Source organism: Phoenix dactylifera, chromosome 12 (assembly GCF_051530095.1).
Source record: "Phoenix dactylifera cultivar Ajwa chromosome 12, Ajwa_hap1_PhDact_Kaust_v1.1, whole genome shotgun sequence".
NCBI lineage: Eukaryota > Viridiplantae > Streptophyta > Magnoliopsida > Arecales > Arecaceae > Phoenix > Phoenix dactylifera.
The window spans coordinates 23,857,158-23,877,832 of record NC_143201.1 but is presented as its reverse complement, the minus strand read 5'-3'; the positions used below and the strand labels follow the sequence as shown (position 1 = coordinate 23,877,832).

Sequence of the window (20,675 nt, the reverse complement as noted above, 5' to 3'; positions counted from 1 at the left end):
CCAAGAGGCAAGACCAAGCAGCTAGCCTGCGCATACCTCTAACGTGACCATTGGCCCTCCAATCCAGAGTAATTAAGCTGTTGTTGGGTCTATGGTCTAGACTAAAGTATCAGAACAGGAAAGGAGTTGCTTATTGTTGGCATTTTTTCCTTCTTCAGCCTATAGCACTAAGATCACTTACTTCTATGACAAAAATTGGTATCTACAGCTAGTATAGTGGCTATTGAAATGCAACTTAGGTCAAGATAGCTCTTTATCGACCAAAACCTGCTCCTAGAATTAGGGGGGCTGATAACGAACTACAATCTAGTGTCCAAGTTTATAGTTAATCCAACGCACGTCACCGATTAGTTAGGGAGTAATGCCACAAGAAGTAAATAGAGACAAAATATCAATTAAAATATCAATGTCATGAAGAAAAATCTTGTCCTCCACATAATTTTCAAATAACAGTCAGAATGAAGCAGCACATGATGCTGCATCTCAAAGAAAGCTTGAGCCTAATTGCCAGTAATGCTTATGCAAGGCCTAAGACAAGGAGTACTCCCTTTAAACATCAAACATACACTTTCCTGAATAAATTATGGAACCTCTGAATAAATAAGAACACGTACTACCACGTAATGGTTTAACAATCTTATGTTGTCAAGATAGAATTCTACACAACCGATCAATTTTACTCCTTATTCTGTTAACTAAACTATCATGTTTTAATATCGTCCAATAATATGGCGAGTTCATGATACATATTGAATAACCTATTATTAGAGGAGAACTATTCAATGCATTGTTGGAAAAGAGTTTCTAGTTGAACACTATAAGCAAAGCAAATAAGTCTTTTATGTACTATAGAGGTGGGACCATTTGGATCCATCAAACGTGACTATCTCTTGACATGTCCAACTGGATTGCATACGTAAAATAAGTCTGTTATCAACAAGTATAAAGCTATTAAACGAATGCTTCTCCTGCATCCATGTTGTTTTTATCTTCTTCATCGATGCAATGTCGATCATCCATCAAACAGCCATTAATGGGGGGTTGACGGAAAACCACTGAAAGCAAAAACTGAATAGCGTAGCATGGTCAATCATGACCAGCAACAACCATTTATAATAGAAATAGTGATTTTTGAAAATAAATATACCATACTCCATATTCAGAGAGTTATACATGCCATATTTTTAAATATGTTTTTGAAGAAAAGTATCTGAAAAATATAGACGTTTCAAAGAAAAAAAACAGTGCTGCAATATAGGGCTGGACGACAGATAGATCTAGAGAATGTGGACCCACCTCTGGTTTCTTTGTTTATCTGAAAGATAGCTTGAGGATGCCTACCGACGAGAAATGTTTTAGTGAAGAGAAGGATGGGGATTTCTCCGTTATGTTTGGATTGTTCGGAGATAGAAGAGACAATTAGCCATGTTCTTTTACGGTGCCCACGGGCTGCTCAGATTTGGCAACAAGCTTCCTTCACCCTTTCGAAGTCCACTGAGTTTGTTGAGGATTTACTTCGACACTTGAAGTCTGCCTTTCGGTCTTCGAGTTATGTTGCCTAGGGTATTACCGGTGCCTATCTGACCTATCACATTTAGTTGGATAGGAACGACAGAGTCTTCGAGAGCAGGAGGCCCCCTTTAAGGGTTGTAATGGATAGAGTTATCTGTCAGGCTAATGAGCATGGTCTGCTGAACCGACCGGTACCAGCTGGTTCAATACGTACCATACCAGTACCAACCCCCACCGGTATGGTACAGTTACATAAAAGGGTTCAGGGCCGAAACCGAGTGGGGAAGAAGAAAGAAGAGAAAGAGAAGAGGAAGAAAGAAGAGGAAGAAGAAGAGAAAGAGGAGAAGAAGAAGAAGAGAAGAAGACGGTTCAATGTACCTCGGGACAACCCTCTCCCGAGCATCCCGACGCGCGCGGCTCTCCCAATGATTCCTTTCGTGCACGCGGGTGAAGGGGTGAAAGAGAGGAGAAGAGAGAAGGATAGTGGAGAAGAAAGGAGAGGAGGAGAGGGTTTGGCAATCGGGAAGGAGGAAGAAGAAGGAAAGGGGAAAAGAAAAAAAAGAAAATCTTTCCATGCATGGGGCAGCACGGGCATCGCTTGTCCCGCGCGCGATTCCTCACGCGGCACTGTGCGCGAGCACGAGCCCACGCGACATTTAATAGCACAAAGTGGCATTTAATGCTACTCTGTAGCTAAAATTCGGACGTGTGTCGGCCTTTTTTTTGTGGTTCCGGCTCGGCACCAGTTCTAACCGGTACCGGAGCCCCCCGGTACACCGGTTCGGTCGGCTCGGTGGACACTGCTAGTGAGGTATCCGAGGCTATTATGATTGCTTCATCTTGAGTGGCTAGGAACATCTGGGGTTCTCCTTCTACTGCTTTAGCGCCTAGGTATGTACTCACATCCTGGAAGCCCCCAACCCCGGCTATCTTAAGGTGAATTTTGATGGCAGCCTGTCAGCTAGTGGAGAAGGTATGGGTGTTACCTTTATGATTAGGGATCACGAGTCCAGGCTGATTGTGACCGGTGGAGGATGCACCTTCTGTAGTAACCAAAAAAAAAAATTATAAAGAATGATAGAATATTCCTTAAAAATTGATATGAGGGGTAAAATTGGAAGGAATCAAAAGTTAATGGCATAATAGTAGATATATTGAAGTGTTAGGGGCAAAATGGAAATTTAATAATTTTAAATAAAGGATGAATAGTGCTTGATGTGACTTAATTAGGGGGTTTGGTCTGACGGTGGATTGGTGAGACGGTGGAGTTTAAACAGAGAGGGAGAAACACAGAGAGAAGGAAAAGAAAAAGAAAAGAAGAAGAAGAAGAAGAAAAAAGAAGGGAAGGGGGTTTGAGGTGGAAGGGAGCCTCGGTTGCGCTGCCAGCTGAAGAAAAAGGCATAGATCTTCTTCCCCTCTACGCAAAGACCTCGATTTTCCGAAGAGAAAATGTAAATACCCATCCCTACCTAGTCTTCTAATGAAATTAGGCTATACAAAGGGTGGATGTGGTCTAGAGAAGTTGGATAAGGGTTGTAGAGGTGGTTAAAAGAGGAAGAATCGGATTTCGACAAGTTTTTCCGGCACTACGGAAAAACTGTGTCGAAGTTCCAATTTCGGTGAATTATCTCAGGGGTCAATCGGCCTCCGATGATGATGTATCTTACCATTTTGGAAACCCCTATTAGTGTAAAACATTAGGTATAAATTTCATAAAAATTAGAGTTCGGAAAGTGGATCAAAATCGGGATGAAGTAACCCGCTGTCAGTCCGGGTTACTGTTCATCTGGATGAAGAAGATGAAAAAAGGATGATGTTGGGTCGACCTAAAGTTCAGTAAAATTTTGGATTTGAAGGGATTCGATCCCTTCGCACACCTTGACCCTATAGCATTGGTCCAAGGTGTGTGTGGGATACTCTTGCATCATGATTAATGTAAATTGAGAATTAATTAATAAGAATAAGGGAAAAAGAAAAGATGTTAATTAGGGGGGGAGTTGTATCAACTGAAATTTTTATGTTTACAATTGATACGTAGGTTATTGGGCCTTGATACAAGAATAAATGTGTTATTAATGCATGTTTCAGTTGGGCAAGGAATTAAGGATCAAGAGGAAGAAGTCCCCTACTGCCTTCTATAGAGTTTTGGAGGCGTATCGGGACCGTGCCGGATTGGCAGGTGAGTGGAAGTTTGTACTTTGCACCATGAGCACATTCCTTATTCATTTTCATGAATGTTGCCAAGTGTGACTTGATTCCACCTAAGCTTATTGATTGATTGTTGTGGTAGATTCCTCTATGTTTTATTCTCCATGCTTGATTATTTTGTACATGCATTTGAGGGAACATTGAGAGGAATTACAAGGGGTTGAAGAGTAGTCAAATTGATTCCAAATTGTGAAATGACTTCTTTTGTAAATTGATTTCATTTCCTCTATTTCAAAGACTTGTAGAGCCCTTTTCAGTGGTCTATTGAGTTGCATTGCACTCCCATGATTCCTCACTCCCAACCCTGATGTTAGTTATTATTGGGTCGTGGTCGAGTGAGTGGTAGTCTTGATTATGCTCCTTTTTAGTAGAGTATTGGGAGGGTGCATTATGGTATTTATGCATGGCTTGGCAGTATCTACAGGACACCTACAGTCGATGGGGTTAGACATCGGCCTGTGTGCACATAGTAGCCTTCTGGGTGGGCGGAGCCCAGTCCCTTCCTAGGGGGGACACGGCCCTAGGCGTAGGATCGGCCGGTCCTGCGACTTATATATGGCTTGTCGCCGGGCAAAGTAAGACCCCGCGAGGTGCCGTTTAGTATACAGATGTGAGATGTTTTTATGGATTTTTGTTCTGGATACTGGCCAGCATTTACATTATCAGTATGGTGTCTTATCCTGCATATGCATGTGACAGTAAGAAGTTGTTGTGGTTCGCCTGAGGTGTAAGACCCATCTCCTGACAGCTGTCTAGTAATGACTTCGCATATTGACACCCGATTTGTATGTTCCAACATTATAATCTGTTGAGCATATTCATGAGTAGCATATATGTTTATTTGATTATTCCATATGTGCTTCAGATGAGTTGATATTGATTATGGTGATATTGATGATTTACTCCATATTCTTTATGTTGAGTTCATGTTCATCTTGTTACTGATCACCATTCATATGCTCTTGAGATTTCATCTCGAGCCATGATTATATTATGTCTCATATGCATAGTACTCTCCACTCCACTCACTGAGTATTTATATACTCACTCCCCAGTTAATATTTTTGTTGCAGGCCAGCTGATATATAGAGAGGAGCAGGATTAATGGTTGCCTGCTATATGTGCCGCCCCATAGCATAGTATAGTGTAGAGTAGAGGTTTATATATTTGATGTATTATATACCCTCAGTTGTATATAGTGTACAGTTATAGACATATATCCTGTTGTGGATATGGGTTTGACCATGGATGGAATGGGAACCAGATTTTTATACAGATGAGTTATATGCCTGTGATGATATATTGATATATATTGTCCAGGTTCATTATGTGACAGATTATGTGATTGCTGCTTTGACAGGTAGTGTTGTTGTATATATTGAGATAATCCTGACAGATAAATATAGGAAAGGTGATCATTTTGTGCATGCATCATGCCAAAATTTTCAGGATTTATTGATGATTGATAGATAGTAGGGTTCTACGCGGTGGCTGGAGTCCTTATGCCTACCTGCACCCTAGAACCGTCGCGGCGGCCAGCCGAATCAGGGTGGGGGTCGTGACACCTTCGAGCCATTTGTTCTAAGGATGGAGCTTAGGACAGCATGGGAGGATGTCTTCTATGCGAGGCGAGTTCTGGAGGCCCAATGCATCATCCGAGAGAGGGACTCAGTGAAGGTGGTAAAGTGAATTTTACATGAGAGGCCGAAGGTCTTCGACCATCTGCTTCTAGAGGATGTGAGATGGTTACTGTAGGAGTGTGCTATTTTTTAGGTTGGCTATGTGTTCCGGAAGATGAACAAAGCTGCTAACTGAGTCGTCTTCTTTACTACTTATCATTTTGAAGAGATTTTTTGAATTCGATGTGTATCTATTCTTTTATCGTTGGGAAGTATTTTATTTTTTAGATCCTATTGGTAATGCTCATGTAAGATTAATGTGAGCAGCCGGTTTACCAAAAAAAATAATAAAAAAAAGGGGGACCGGCAGCTCTGTTGGAGATATTCGTTTGCTCCCGCTCTCTGGAACAGATCGCCAGCGCGCGGGTTCCTCGGGAGCGCGTGAAAAGGGCGCCCAACATAATTATCCGGGCGAATTCGTCCACGCGCCCGCTCTCCCCGCAGTCGCCCGCGATGCCGCCACCCAGCGCTGGCGCCCAAAGACCGCAACCCCACCCCCGCCTTCCATCTCCTTCCCCAAAGTACAATGGCTCCCTCCCTGCTCTCCCCCTCCTCCACCAACCCCGCATGAGCCCTCCCATACTCTCCCCTGGAAAACCTCGCACGTCACCCTCGCTCCCATGTTCTCGGGCGCCCGGCATTCCGTCGAACGGCTGTTAGTCCCCCACCATGGAGCCGCTGTGCGAGTTCTGTGGGGCCCAGCGGGCCCTCGTCTATTGTAAGTCCGACGCCGCCCGCCTCTGCCTTCCCTGCGACGGCTTCGTCCACTCCGCTAACGCCCTCTCCCGCCGCCACCTCCGCGCCCTCATCTGCGACCGCTGCGTCTCCCAGCCCGCCGTCATCCGCTGCCTCGACGACCGCCTATCCCTCTGCCAGGACTGCGACTGGGGTGGCCCCGGCTGCCCGGGCCCCGGCCACCGCCACTGGCGCCACCCCGTGAACTGCTACTCCGGATGCCCCTCTCTGCCCGAGCTCTCCCGGATGTGGTCCTCCGTGCTGGACCTCCCGCCGCCAAAGGCTCAGGCCGGCGGGCCCGGGATGGTCGCCATCGACGAGAACAGCGCGAGCACCTGCTGGGAGCCCGGGGAGGACGCGAGCTCGGTTGGGTTGTCTATGGCCGGGACGTTGGGTGGTCTGAAGCCCTCCGCTAAGTTCGACCCCTGGATGGCTTCTTCTATGGTGCCGGAGATCGGCTCCATGATGCCGTGCGGCGGGGAGCAACAGGGCCGCTTTCATAAGGAATCCAACGTTCCCAAGGTGATCTTTTTAAATATACCCATCTTGTCTGTTAGTCAGTTGCCACTCAGTTGAGGTGACCAAAAAGAAGCCCCGCTGCATTAATGGAATATAGATGGCATAGTAATGTGTTTTTTATTTCTTTTTTTGTAGAAATATAGTAATGTGTTTTTAAACTTTCACAATTATTCAATGTGCCTAAACCTGTTAATCTACATTATGGACTATAGAAAATGATTAGTGAAGCAAAATGCTGCGGTTAATCTTAATTGAAGTTAATTCTACTAGAGCTTCCATATACTTTGGTGTGCAGCTTGGTTGTCCTCCTTTCAGAGATCTTGGGATATGTGATGAGGATGAGCTTTGTGAAGGCTTTGGAACTGGGGATGGTGGCTTCACCAATGACAATAATGAGATGTTTGGCTGTCCGCAGAATCTTCCTAGATACCCATTTCAAGAGGCAGGATCAAATGGATTTTTAACAGAGAAGAACTCTTCAGTTGCAGATTCAAATGGTCACATTGACCTTGCTGTAAAGGTTAGCTTGGGTCCAGCTTTAATCATCGATTTTAGTTGGTCTTTTGGTTTATATCTTCTACTTTCCTTAATTCATACCAGTAGTGTCGTGCTTCACTTATACTTTCCTTGCTGCTCAAATACCTCATGAGGAAAATCACTCATTGACCAAAGAACTAGTATAATGTCTTATTTATGTCAAAGATGCTGGTTAATTCAGATTCGTGCATGTACTATTTGATAGCTGGAGCATAATCTATTGTAGACCGAGACACTAGGTTTCATCTGCCATTCCAACAAAATAGCCTGCCTCAAAGAACTATAGTAAATGAAGAAGAAAAGATATATCACTAGTTTGTCCAAGAGAGGGTATGAATATAATGGTGAAGATGTGCTTGTTTCCCTCAAAGTTTGCTTGCACATGATTGCAGCCAACTATAATATGGAAATTGCAATAATTCAGTATCATGCTAGTATATTTTCAGGTACATTTATGAATTGCCTAGTAACTTTGTGCCCATGCTACTCAGACTCTTTGGTTTACCCCAAAGTATCTGCACTTCACACCTAGAAATGGGTATTTTATGTCTTGATTTTATCATTAACCATTTACAACATTTTTATAGCATCTAAAATAACCAACAGATCTGGCTTTCTTGTTTCTGGTACAGAGACAGAGGAGCCCTGCTTATGATATCTAATGCATAAATCTTGCATTCTTACTGATTTTAATTAGTGGAGAGTATTTAAACAAAATCAATTCATTAACCTCAATCTTCTAGACATCTGTATCTTTACCTGGACGTTTTGATCAATCTTTGCTGATTAAGATTTCATGCTTGTCAAAAAGTTTAGATGGTGTGCCAGATCTAACAAAGGAAAATGAGCATGTGCATTCATCAGTTTTCTATTTTAGAACTACTTTCATTGTTTGTGTCAGCTTGTGGGTATTTATGGTTTAAAAATATTTCATTCTCTATGTCCATAATTCAGTTTTCTTCGATATTTTTTTTCTAATTTTGAAGGACTTGTCAGAATATGACAGCAAGTCAATCTGGCATTCTCATTTTTGAAATGGACCAAACTGATTAACTTCAGCGGTGTATGAAATACTCATTCTTAAATATTGAATTACTCTTACATGCTTGTTCTTTTGAATGCAGGTCAAATGATCAGAAGTATAGCCTAAATTTTCTTCCTGTAACTACTTTTGAATCATTGACCTTGCATAAAAGAAAAATGATGTTAATTCACATCGTGTGTAATGAATCAGCTCTAAAATGACAGAGCTTAGGTCCTTTTTCCTATGGTCAATAAATGCCCTTTCAAATCTTGTATGCTAGGCTTTGTCGTCTTGGGTTATAGAATTTGCTAGTAGTCATAGAATAATAAAGAGTACCTGGTAATTTATAAAGTAGTAGTTTCTGATCTGTTTTCAGTGTTTGACGCTTTGAGGATCTTACAGGTATCTTCCTCAGTACAACATGACTGCATGACACTTCAGTCTTCGCAGATAGTTGGGCCAGCTGGTGCTCTGCAGGCACTGAACAGCAATCCAGATCAACTATTATTGAATCTTCATGGCAACATAAATGACAGTCTATATTTCCCTTCTGGAAATGTCTGTCCAAATATATCTCTTTCACTGTCGAACCTAACTGGTGAAAGTAGCGCTGCTGATTACCAAGACTGTGGAGTGTCACCAATGTTTCTCACAGGTGAATCACCATGGAATTCAAATCTTGAAACTGGTCGTCCACACGCAAGGAATGAAGCAAAAATGAGATATAATGAGAAAAAGAAAAGCCGACTGTATGTGGTTTTACTTTGTGTTAGTTGATTAACTAATCTCTTTGTGACTCTTAGTATGCCATTTATAGTTTTAATGATAAGTTTCCCTTTCTTTGGCTCCGAACTTTCCATCTACTCTAACTAATTATTCAAGTAACCTCTTCTTCAATAATATTAGTAGGAGTTTCATGTTAACGTTGATTTCTGTTACAGGAGGCTAGGAACAATGTTCTAGAAATTGTAATGCAATTGGATACGGACATACCATATCTAGCATGAATATGACAACTAATCATATGATGCTTAACAAATACTTTGCCATTTTGTGGCTAGTATATAGTAAGCAAGTAACAATAGTATATAGTGTTAACATATAACTGTTCCTAAGAAATTTCAACTGCCTTTGGACTAACAAGGTACATTCAGAGGGTTGAATGTACAGATACGTAATAGAATTAATGGCTATATTTGAAATGTCATTGTTACTTTACGTCCTTTTTCATGGGGTTTTGATAGTCAATGTGAAGGAAACGGATTAGGAATTTTTGTACTTGTTAAATGCATACATGTTGGCAGGGTAAAATGAATGGACACCACATAACTAATTTGGTAAAGAATCACATAGAAGTCTATTTTGCGAACATATGTCAAATCCAGATTTGCCTTTATTTTGTTTTGATAGAATGTAGGAATATAATTGTTAACCATGTTCAAGTTGAATGATTTGAAACTTTTCATGAAATGCTACAGTTAGTTTATCAAAGTCATCTCTACAAAGTCTGTTGCTTACCTTCACTAGATAATTGGGTGAGACACTGTTGGTGCTAGAAATACTGTTTTACATATTCTTGTATTTTAATAATGGTATACCATAAACTGTACTCACGTACTGCTTGATAGAGCCATGGCCCATTTTTTATACAGAGGCTTTGGTTCTTGTTATTAAGTTGTTGCATTTTCTATCCATCGCTTAAGTTTCAAGGTAGTGTGAATAAGTTCACATCAATTTTGGACAACTGCAGAAACATCAGAGGATTTTTATGCAAGATTTTCTTATCATTTTTCATCTTTATTGAATACTTCATCCCACTAGAGCTATCTCTGCTCTCGTCTTCAACTTCTTCACTCTTAATCCTTTTGTGAAGCATTCCTTTGCAAATATCAACGCAGTTTCTCCTGTTGATGGGCATGCTGTTGGTTAGAGCGCAGGTTCTTGGAGGTCATAACTTCAAATCCCTCTCTATGCGAATTATTTATTTAATTAGTTGAATTATTTTCTTGACTCATTCCAGTTATCATGGTCGAGGGGGTGTCAAGCTTGCTATACACTGTTGACCCATTCTTTATTAACTGAAGCTTTTGGGATCCATTTGGTTAGCACAATCAATTATTAGCTTTTTGTTGTTCGTGAATTTTGTGGGACTTGTACTACAGCAGAATCTGAATGTTTGGTATGAGAAGTTTCCATTCATATATGTTCCTACTAATGCATCACCTCAGCTGCCTGCCCCATCTCTTTCTAAATGCTGTCTTGTTGCCCCATCATATTAGACCTGATGGTCATGTCGGCTTCTTGGCTTCTCCGCATGAATTCAGTCTTTTATATAAGCATGCCACCTTATCTTTCTAGTGCCCTTTATTTTGGTTGGCTTTGTCTTTTTTATGCAGTTGCATTTTCTCCTAGCTTTACATTGTTTATGCAACACATGCGGTGAGCCAATATGTTAGGGCATCTTGCTCCATTCACAATGTAGTTGTCTTGCACGATGCACGTTAAGGGACCCTTGCTCTTCTCTTCTACCCTTGAACTGGAGTTTTGGCCTTCACTATTATCAAATGGGTTGGTGATGCTACTGATTTAATGATTTACTTTTGGCTTTGTTTTAGGGTTTACGGTTCTAATAGTTTCATCTCCTTGAAAGGCAAGAACTAGGACACTATTTCCCATCCTTCCAATATATCTAGATACCGTGAAATGGCCCAAATTGTTTGAGCTTCATTTTGTTGAATTATCTGGAATGATGTTATATCATTTTTTCAACATTTCATGAGTGCAAATAGCATGGCATTGTTTCACATTTCTGCATGGCTCTTTAGTCACCCCCTTATTACATCTATTATACGGAGCATTACCTAAAGATATTTTCATGAAGACTCTTGTGTGTGTTTTGCATATGTGACTGGCAGCATTTGTTCCTCAAGTTGCAGACATAATAATCTATTCCATGTTATGATAATCAGAAACAGTTTTTAATATTCTAACAGGTCTTGGATGATGTAATTTTTAGGTTTGGGAAACAAATTAGGTATGCTTCACGCAAGGTCCGAGCAGATACTAGAAAGCGTGTGAAAGGTAGGTTTGTAAAGGCTGGTGAGGCTTGTGACTACGACCCTGTTTTGGCAAGAAGCAATTGAACTAATTTCAAAGTTCTATTTCCCTTTGCAAAGCAACAGGTACTTGGCTCAGGTATAATAATGTTCTTCCAATATGAAGTTTCATTTAAATTTTATAGGCTTGTTCGGTCTACAGAGAGCTGAACTTCAATTGCATAAATGCTGGTCATTGTTTTTTGATTGATGAAGCTCCTCCCACTTAATAGGATTCAAAGTGATCTGATATATCATTTTTTTTTTCTGCCTCTACAGAAGCTGTAGAGATGAGAATCGAGCAGTATTCAGATGACCAGACTTCTGCATGAGATTCTTTCGGAAGTTGCTTGCAGAAAGGATAACTTTAATTTTCGAGTTGCTTTCTTACTTTCTTTTGTTCTTCAGCATTTGTTGAACTCGTACGGAGTTCCTTCTCTTGGCTGAGGAGAAACGCAGCCAATTTTAATAAGTCTGTCTGTGAGTAATGGAAAACCTGTGCTTAATAAATGCTTCTATTCTTCGAATGATTTTAATAAAGTGCATATGAGTTCTTTAACAGTGTTATCTATTCTTTTGTGAGTGCTAATTTTGAGTTCTTTAATTTGTTGCTTACTGGATGTCATCTGATGCATTCCTCTCATGAGGAGAAAAGTTTCTTTTGGCAAAGAACTTGATAATCGTTTGCTTATTATTTGTCTTCACCTTTCCGTATATAATGCCGATTTAAGGCTTGCCATCTTGTGTGGTAAATGTGACTTGAGTGGTTCTTGGTCATAAGCATGTTTGGATCAGCACAAGATGGTACGTACTTCTATAAAAGGAGAAATATAACAAGAGGAATGGTTTTCTTTTGCAAGAAAAGAAAACGGTGTATCAGCCATCGACAAATTACGTCATGCACGCTGGTAGAACGGACTGTATGCGGAGTCTCATCCATGCAGTTCATCAAATAAACTCAACAGTCCAAAGTAGAGAAGCCCTTCACATAGAGCAGCCGCTAAGATCGATGTACCTACGAGAGATTTCATATATGGAACCGAAAGTAGGTATATATATTGAATAACATTATTGCATGTATTTATTCCCTTACATAGATAGCCAGTTTGAATTGGTTGCTATAGTTGCATGCATGAAATAACACGGATGGGTGATTAACAAATAGGAACCTCGTATAGTTACGTACATATATGAGAAAATATCAAGTATTATATGATAAAAATGTATGAAACTGGGAGCCAATTAAACGATCAACTATGCGTAGTCGCACATCCCGTATTTGCAGACACCACCTTTCTTGCACTTGTTGTTGCATGCCCCGCAGTTCTTGGGGTCGTTCATCACGTTGACGCATCGGCCACTGCAGCATGTATGTCCGTAGCTGCAACACTTGCCGCAGTGCCCGCAGTTCTTGGGGTCGTTCATCACGTTGACGCATCGGCCTCTGCAGCATGTCTGCCCGTATCTGCAACACTTGCCGCACCGCCCGCAGTTGAGCCTGTCCCAGTCCACGTTCACACATTTCTTCCTGCAGCAATCCGGGCCAGGGCTTCCGGGGGCACGGCATATCCTGGGATGTTTATCGCAAGTCATGGGGGCTCCCGGATTGTATTGGCCGGCGTGCAAACGGCTCATGATCCCCCTTACCGACGGAGAACCATCATCGGAAGAGAGGGGTTCATCGAAAGATGATGCAGTGGTTAAGCGTTCCTCCTCTTCATTAGGAGTTGCTGCCGAGGCAAGAGTGGCGGCCACGGCCATGGCTAATGCCATAATGAATAAAAACCTAGGCATCATTTCTATTGGAAGAACAACCTGAAGGAGTTGCAAGTGCCGATTAAGGAGGAGAGAGGAATATTGGCGATGGGAAGAGTCAGAAGAGGGTGATGGGTATTTATAGCGTGGGGTTTAGATGGAGGGAGAGTTGATCTGAGATTTTAAACGGTGGCTGCTTGCTTTTTCAGCATTTTTCAGTTCGTTCAAGTAACAGGGAGGTTAGGTCTGCCAACAGGCCTTAATGGTGTCTAAAATGTCTACTTCGCCAATAATGCATGAGCGAAACATGTATAACAATCGAAAAGGTACGTAAGATGAATTTTGTCTATCAGTCCAGTGGATTTCTCCAGCAAATACAGATAGAATTGTCGCAACCTTGTTATGGTGGATGGCTGCCGGCATTAGGTGTTTTCACTTTTCATGAAGGATGGGTACGAGAGAGTCTGTTGATTTAATGCAGCTTGCATGGCCGCTTATTTTGTCTTTTTTTCTTTCTTTCTTTTCCCCTTTTCTCCTTCATTTTGGTTGAAAAGGACGCGACGTCGGCCATACAGGCGACGTACAGATTCGAACTAAAGGAGGCATATCATGCATGCACCCGATGGCATGAACCCTAAAAGGGTGCCCCTAAAGATTAGACATGATCCGAAATAAATAAATATTCAATAACTCGATAATTAATGGCCAAATAGTTTAACTAAATAATACCACCGTATTCAAATAATCAAACCGATTCAGTTATAAAATATTCAATTATTCGTTTAGCATCAAAAAATAGACCAACTAATTAAAAATTCGAACGCTGAAACTCCACACCGACACATTTGAGACTAAGCATCCTGCAACTCTAAAGGGAAAAAAAAATAGATGGCATAGATTTTACAACCCAGTAAAAATTCTCATACACCCAATTCGATCGACGGCCAACAAACGGCAAGGGTAGATAATAAAATAGAGAAAGAAAAAGCCGAAGCAAAGCATCCTTCTCGCAGCTAAATCCAACAAGTAGCCGGTACAAAATCAAATCAGACCATTGATGATGGCTTTAGAACTAGAAGAAGGTTGTGGAAAAGTATTGGAGATCCATACTTGATTTTGGCGAGATATTGATCGATGTTGGCTTGGCGAAAAGTTTCAATGAAAAAATAGAGCAAATTGACGCTTATTACCGGCAATTGAGTAAAATTTTGTGAGCTCGAGGCTTAGAGATATGAGAATAGCTGAATTTATAGATCAAGTTATAGTATTTCATCAGAGTCTAGCGCGCACTCAAACTCTTCTTTCTTGCCGGAACTAGGGAAGAAAGATGGTTTCCATTGGAAGTCTTCTTGCCCCGTCCCATCTTCCATGCATGCGGTCAATCTAACGGCTAGCCTAGCTCAATCCATGCCGATCGAGGCCCAAATAAAAATGGGTTCTCACACGAGAAGCTAATAATGAGCGGGGTTGCATCCTTTGCATAAAAGTAACTTGCTTTCCAAAAGATTGTTTTCTAAACACCACAATTTTTAAGCTTCATATATATATGTGGGGTATAATCTATTTAATTCATGAAAATCAGTGAACATTGGAATCGATATCATATACAAACATGCCGTGTATTATATTTGTCGAAGGAGTTAACATGTGCTCTGCATGCTTGTTTATTAGTCTCGCCCTTCTGATTATCAGAGCACATGCATGCATGCGGCATGTATTTTGAAAAAAAAAATTCAAAAAAAAAGAAGAAAAACAGCAAGAATGAAAACAAGTGCAGACAGATGAGGCAAACAATTTCAATATAGAAATCCCAGCTGATCATGGGACTTGTGAGAGGTTCTGCAACCATGGATATGGACGGTGATACAAGTGTTGAACCCGTATGCATTCGTGGATCTGCCAAATTGATATTTGTGTTCTGGGGGTATGAACACCATCCTTTCTCGAGGCTTATCGGCTGATATCATTGCTATTTGGAGGGTGGTTTAGGTAAAGTGGAACAAGTGCTAAAATGCACCGATCCTCACCTGCCTCTTGGCTAAAATATTTGTGTGCACACACCATAACATTACCTTAATAAAATAAATACCTCCACTTGACTATAATTCTTCCATCTGATCTTCATTAGCATCTTTCAAACTTGTGTCGTTGTTCCATCTAACGTAGTCGGTATCGGTGCTGATATAATTTTAAGATGTCGCATTGAATAATTGTGGGATGGAAGTTGTTGCCCCCATCCTTCACTTGGGGGTGTGCTAGGAAATTATGAGTATATGTATCTTAATTTGTTAAGTTCCTCTTTAGTTCTTCTAATGCGCCACCTAGATGACACAATCCGTTCTTGTTTAATCAGATATTTTTGGTAGAGTTGTTTAATTGGATATGAATTTTATGATGCATATGCTAGTAGGGGCATATTTTATGTATTTGAACAGGAGTGCATGTACAGCTAGATTTGTTCAAAGTGAACTCAACGCATGACCTGTGTAAATTAGAAGATGTTGCTACATAGACCCATTGAGGCCGACCACGAGCCGATCGTGGTACTTATAATTAGATTTGAATGGATTTGAACCCTTAGCCTAGAGAAGACGCCAGGGTTTAAACAAGAGGAGCATGTGAGGATCTGTGCAAGCATGTGTTTCATCCCACATCAGCTATGCACTGGATAGATCTTGGATACTTATATAAGGCCAAGAAAACTAAGTAATATCTTTCGACTAACCTTCTGCGTTGTTGCAATATGCTAGCTGAGTTTAAATCTATACATGTTTCAAAATTTGTGAATCATAGGAAATGATGTGGATAATCCACTAGTAAGTAATAGACTCTCAAATGTTTGATTTAATTTTGAATTTTTTTATTTTCGTAGATCATGATAACCGGTATTGATTGTCAATTTAAATGGCTTATTTTGTAGATTTGATCGGTAAAATTAAGACTTGGATCTTCAAAGTAGGATTCTCTCTTTCCCACTCTTTCAAATTTCGCATGCAAAAAATATGCAAAAACAATACAAGTGGCCCCCATCATGCATGCATTATTGAACCTGCCATCAATGTGTCGATCATGCCCTAGAAAGATTAACCCCTTCCTCTTAAATCAACTAAAAAGCATGATACATCTAATTATCTAAATACTATGATGTCTTAAAAGCATAGCTAGCAAAGTTATGCCTACTCACCAAAATATTGTTGACCTTCTTGTAAGTCAATTATTTAAACCACATGTAATTTATCCGTACGTTAAAACACACGTAAACTAGAATTCAGAGGTTTGTGAACTTTCTAATCAACATATCAAACAAACAACTTATCTTGTTATCCAAGGGCTGGTATTCCAAAGATCATTTAATCCCACCAATTTTGGTGAAATATGGAGCTAGTTTTGTTTAGCCTGATATGATACGAGAACAAAGATACAACATTACAAGAGCATGGTTACTGGGTTTCAATTTGAAATTTTTTTTTGGAATGTTGTGGAGTAATCTCAAAGCGACAATAAGTTTATCAATTCCTTCGAGTCAAAGGTATACGAGCTAGTCAAATGTACTCAAATGGCATTAGCTATTATTATTTTTTTACTCGACAAATTTGAACACTTATTCTCCAACAGACTTTGAAAGAAAAAATAAATAAAGAAAAAAAGAAATTCTCCCATGACAAATATGAATTAATCCTAGCTATATCAATTGAAAATAACCGGAAAAGAAACTTCTAATCAAGCATAGTTGCACATCCCATGTGAGCAGAAGCTTCCCTTCTTACACCTGTTCTTGCAGCCCCCACAGTTCTGGGGATCGAACATCACGTTGACGCATCTGCCGCTGCAGCATGTCGTCCCATATCGGCACCTTAACCCACATTGCCCGCAGTTGAGGTTGTCCTTCATCACGTTCACACACTTCTTCTTGCAGCAGTCTGGGCCGGAGCTTCCCTTAGCACGGCAAATCCTGGGGAACCTATCGCATGTCATGGTGGCTCTGGGTTTATACTGGGCGAGGAAACGGCTCGTTCCTGTAACCGGAGATGATTCATCTTCTGAAAAGACTTCGTCGGAAGATGGTGCCATGGTTGGTTGCTCTTCATTTATACTTGTGGTTGCAAAGGCGAGAGAGGTGGCGAAAGCCATGGCTAATGCCATAATGAAGAAGAACCTTGCCATCATTCCTAACGGTAGATGAAGATATACAGGCAGCAATAGGAGGGGAAGAAGGAGAGGAGGGTCTGTGGCTCTGTGCTACTGGACTTGAGAGGAGAAATGAGAAGAGGAGGTTTGGGATGAGATCTGGGAGGGGAGGATGCATGGTGGGCTTTTATAAGGGAGGATTTGAATGAAGTAGTAAGAGCCGGACCAAAAGGTTGGCATGGAATTCAACGCCATGGTTGCATTATTTTAGTACTTCATGAGGAATTCGTTTCATTCAAGTAATAACGAAGTTAGGCCTCCTTGTGGAATGTCGTGGAGCCTTTCTTCAAGAGGCACATCCAGGGTTATCCAGTCTACTGCTAGGGATTCTTTTTATTGATGGATGGGTGGGTCGTAACCTTAAGTACAAACTTATAATGGTCCACGGCCAATAAAATTAGGTGTCCGCATGGGGAATTAGCACGCATACTTGGATGGGCATTGGACCTTCCGCTCGTGGTTCCAGTTTTCTTGATTTCTTGTATCAAGTCTTCGTTTCCATGCGAACCGTGATTTGGCCAATGCACGGCTTGAGCCGGTTAAAAAGTCGATGGCCTTGCAATATTGTCCTAACATTTTGGCTTCTTTCTGTTACTTGGTTCTATTACAATTTTTGTGCTTTAAGGTTGAAAAATAAATGCGGGAAAATAATGTTAGGCGCATAGATTGTCCATCCTCATAATACCATGCAAATTTGGTGACTTGATGTTGATATGCAAAAGAAATCATGTTCTGCTATTCCTACTATATTTGTTGGAATGTAGAGTGAAAAAATATGCTGCTGTGAAAGATATCAGGGATTCTAGGGATGGCAGGTGCTGTCAATTAGATTTTAGGTACATGCCAGAGTGGTGAGATCGAAATAGTAGGCTCAAATATGCACGAAGATAGTAACCTACCAATCACCCTCCAAATTTTGATTGATGCACCTGACTAAGAATCGAGAGGGGTAGTTGTTGTCTATACCGCATGCAGCGATGAGTGAGTAAGGTCGATGATACATATATCCCATATATACTATTCTAATCATGCTCCATCACCAACTACTCCAAAATATATAGATAGTCGACGTTTGACAGCTAGACCTCTCGAAGGCAAGAATGCAAATAATGGAGAATCTGAACTCATGATCAATTTATTCTGAATCAATTTAATGAATATATTCTGGATATATAACAGGATCGGAAATTTACGGCAGCTTCCTCCGTCGTTACCTAGCGAGTTCGTTAATCCTACCTTCATCCGGTATGTCAATGCTTTGAATACGTAAAAGGGAGTCAAATATGCGGCACCATTCCGGTGGAAGCCCACTATTATATACATGTCGCTCTTTCTTCGTTGTCTTAGACCGTTCGCGTTTTGACTTTTTGATCAGGAATTAATGGATCAGCCGTTCTTCTACAATCTATCGTTCCGCCAGCTGATTTTGGCTTTCCTTTCTGAACAAATTTAGGCAACACCCACATGTACACCACGTGTGGGTCCCACATATCAAGGGGATTTGGACTTAGGTGCCTGCCGTTGAGCGTGTTGGACATGGATTAGGAATTGCACCACTGCATCCTTTTCCTTCTCGAGAGAAGAGTCCTTTGCCTCAAAAGCATCCTCACACGCTGTGTCATCTGACAAGGGAAGAGTGAGGCTAGAGTGAAGTGGTGAAGCGGTCCAGCACTAACTAAAGGATAGCCATGGCCGGCTAGTGGAAGCAGAGATAGAATTTAGGAATGCAGTCACGTGCCTTCCAACATTAGGGCTTCTAGACTGGCTATTGAAAGGTACGAATTGTGGAGGTTTAGCAAGAGATGACAAAGGGGATATATGCACTCTCTCAAGCAGTTAAGAACAAGACCATACTCGAAGTCGAGCTCTTTTGCGGAAATCCTAGTACTCCGATTCTCACATTTCTCACTGCTTGTCTATTCTCTCTCACGCGTCCCACTTTTCACCAGCCTCCCACTTTCCCATCTATGCAATATGGATTGAGTTAATTTTAGATAATTGAGTTTGAGTCCGATATTATACATTTTGATGCCCTAATTATTCAACATTATAAGTTATTGGTTGTGCCATGCACATCATGGTTCCATATGTCGCATTCCGATGCGAAAAATATGTCGGAACATTAGCTCTTCATACCTATCTATTTTAACAAATATTCTCAACAAATTGAAATTTTTCATTATATTTTATTTTATTTAAATATTTTTCTTTGTGAAATATATATTGTAGGAGTGAAACTAGCTGGTTGAACCCAGAACCTCTCACAAGTCCCATGATCAGCTGGCACTTCATGGATTTCTATATTAAAATTATTTTTCTCATCTATCTGCACTTGTTTTCATTCTTGCTGTTTTTCTTCTATTTTTTTTGGTTTTTTTTCAAAATATATGCCGCGTGCATGCATATGCTCTGATAATTAGAAGGGCAAGACTAATAAATAAGCATGCAAAGCACATGTTAACTCCTTCGACAAATATAATACATGGCATGTTTGTATATGATATCGATGCTAATGTTTACTTCGTCTATTTCTCACCGCTTCGTCTATTCTCTCTCACGCGTCCCACTTTTCACCAGCTTCCCACTTTCCTAGCTATGCAATATGGATTGCGTTAATATTGGATCATTGAGTTTGAGTCCGATATTATACATTTTGATGCCCTAATTATTCAACATTATAAGTTATTGGTTGTGCCATGCACATCGTGGATCCATATGTCGCATTCCGATGCGAAAAATAAGTAGGAACATTAGCTCTTCCTACCTATCTATTTTAGCAAATATTCTCAACAAATTGAAATTTTTCATTATATTTTATTTCATTTAAATATTTTTCTTTGTGAAATATATATTGTGGGAGTGAGACTAGCTGGTTGAACACTTGAACCTAGAACCTCTCACAAGTCCCATGATCAACTGGCACTTCATGGATTTCTATATTGAAATTGTTTGCCTCATCTGTCTGCACTTGTTTTCATTCTTGCTGTTTTTCTTCTTCTTTTTTTGAAATTTTTTTTCCCAAAATATATGCTGCGTGCATGCATGTGCTCTGATAATCAGAAGGGCGAAACTAATAAACAAGCATGCAGAGCACATGTTAACTCCTTGAACAAATATAATACACGGCATGTTTGTATATGATATCGATTCCAACGTTCATTGATTTTCATGAATTAAATAGATTATACCCCACATATGAAGCTCAAAAATTGTGGTGTTTAAAAAACAATCTTCTGGAAAGAAAGTTACTTTTATGCAGCAGACACAACTTCGCTTATTGTTAGCTTCTCGTGTGAGAACCCATTTTTATTTGGGCCTCGATCGGCATGGATTGAGCTAGGCTAGCCGTTAGACTGACCGTATGCATGGCACATGGGACGGGGCAAGAAGACTTTCAATGGAAGTCATCTTTCTTCCCTGGTT

The 20,675-nt window shown here is 40.6% G+C and overlaps 1 protein-coding gene across 15 annotated transcripts; it reads left to right on the top strand.

Annotated features, from left to right (window-relative positions):
* Positions 1 to 5,727: 5,727 nt before the first annotated feature.
* BBX9 (B-box type zinc finger protein with CCT domain-containing protein) lies at positions 5,728 to 11,849 on the top strand. 15 transcript variants are annotated; one of them, XR_015972315.2, is made up of 7 exons: positions 5,728 to 6,656; positions 6,949 to 7,173; positions 8,617 to 8,963; positions 10,036 to 10,161; positions 11,231 to 11,295; positions 11,397 to 11,409; positions 11,589 to 11,619. XR_015972315.2 is itself a non-coding variant. In XM_088709200.2 (7 exons), exons 1-5 carry the CDS (start codon positions 6,069 to 6,071, stop codon positions 11,290 to 11,292), a joined length of 1,296 nt encoding a protein of 431 aa, XP_088565326.2. In that variant the 5' UTR covers positions 5,728 to 6,068; the 3' UTR covers positions 11,293 to 11,295; positions 11,397 to 11,409; positions 11,589 to 11,849. The 15 variants fall into 15 exon arrangements, 9 of the variants coding, with proteins under 9 accessions (XP_088565326.2, XP_088565325.2, XP_038986116.2 ...); XM_088709200.2 differs by having other exon boundaries at positions 10,088 to 10,161; positions 11,589 to 11,849; XM_088709199.2 differs by having other exon boundaries at positions 10,088 to 10,161; positions 11,391 to 11,409; positions 11,589 to 11,849.
* The last annotated feature ends 8,826 nt before the right edge of the window (positions 11,850 to 20,675 follow it).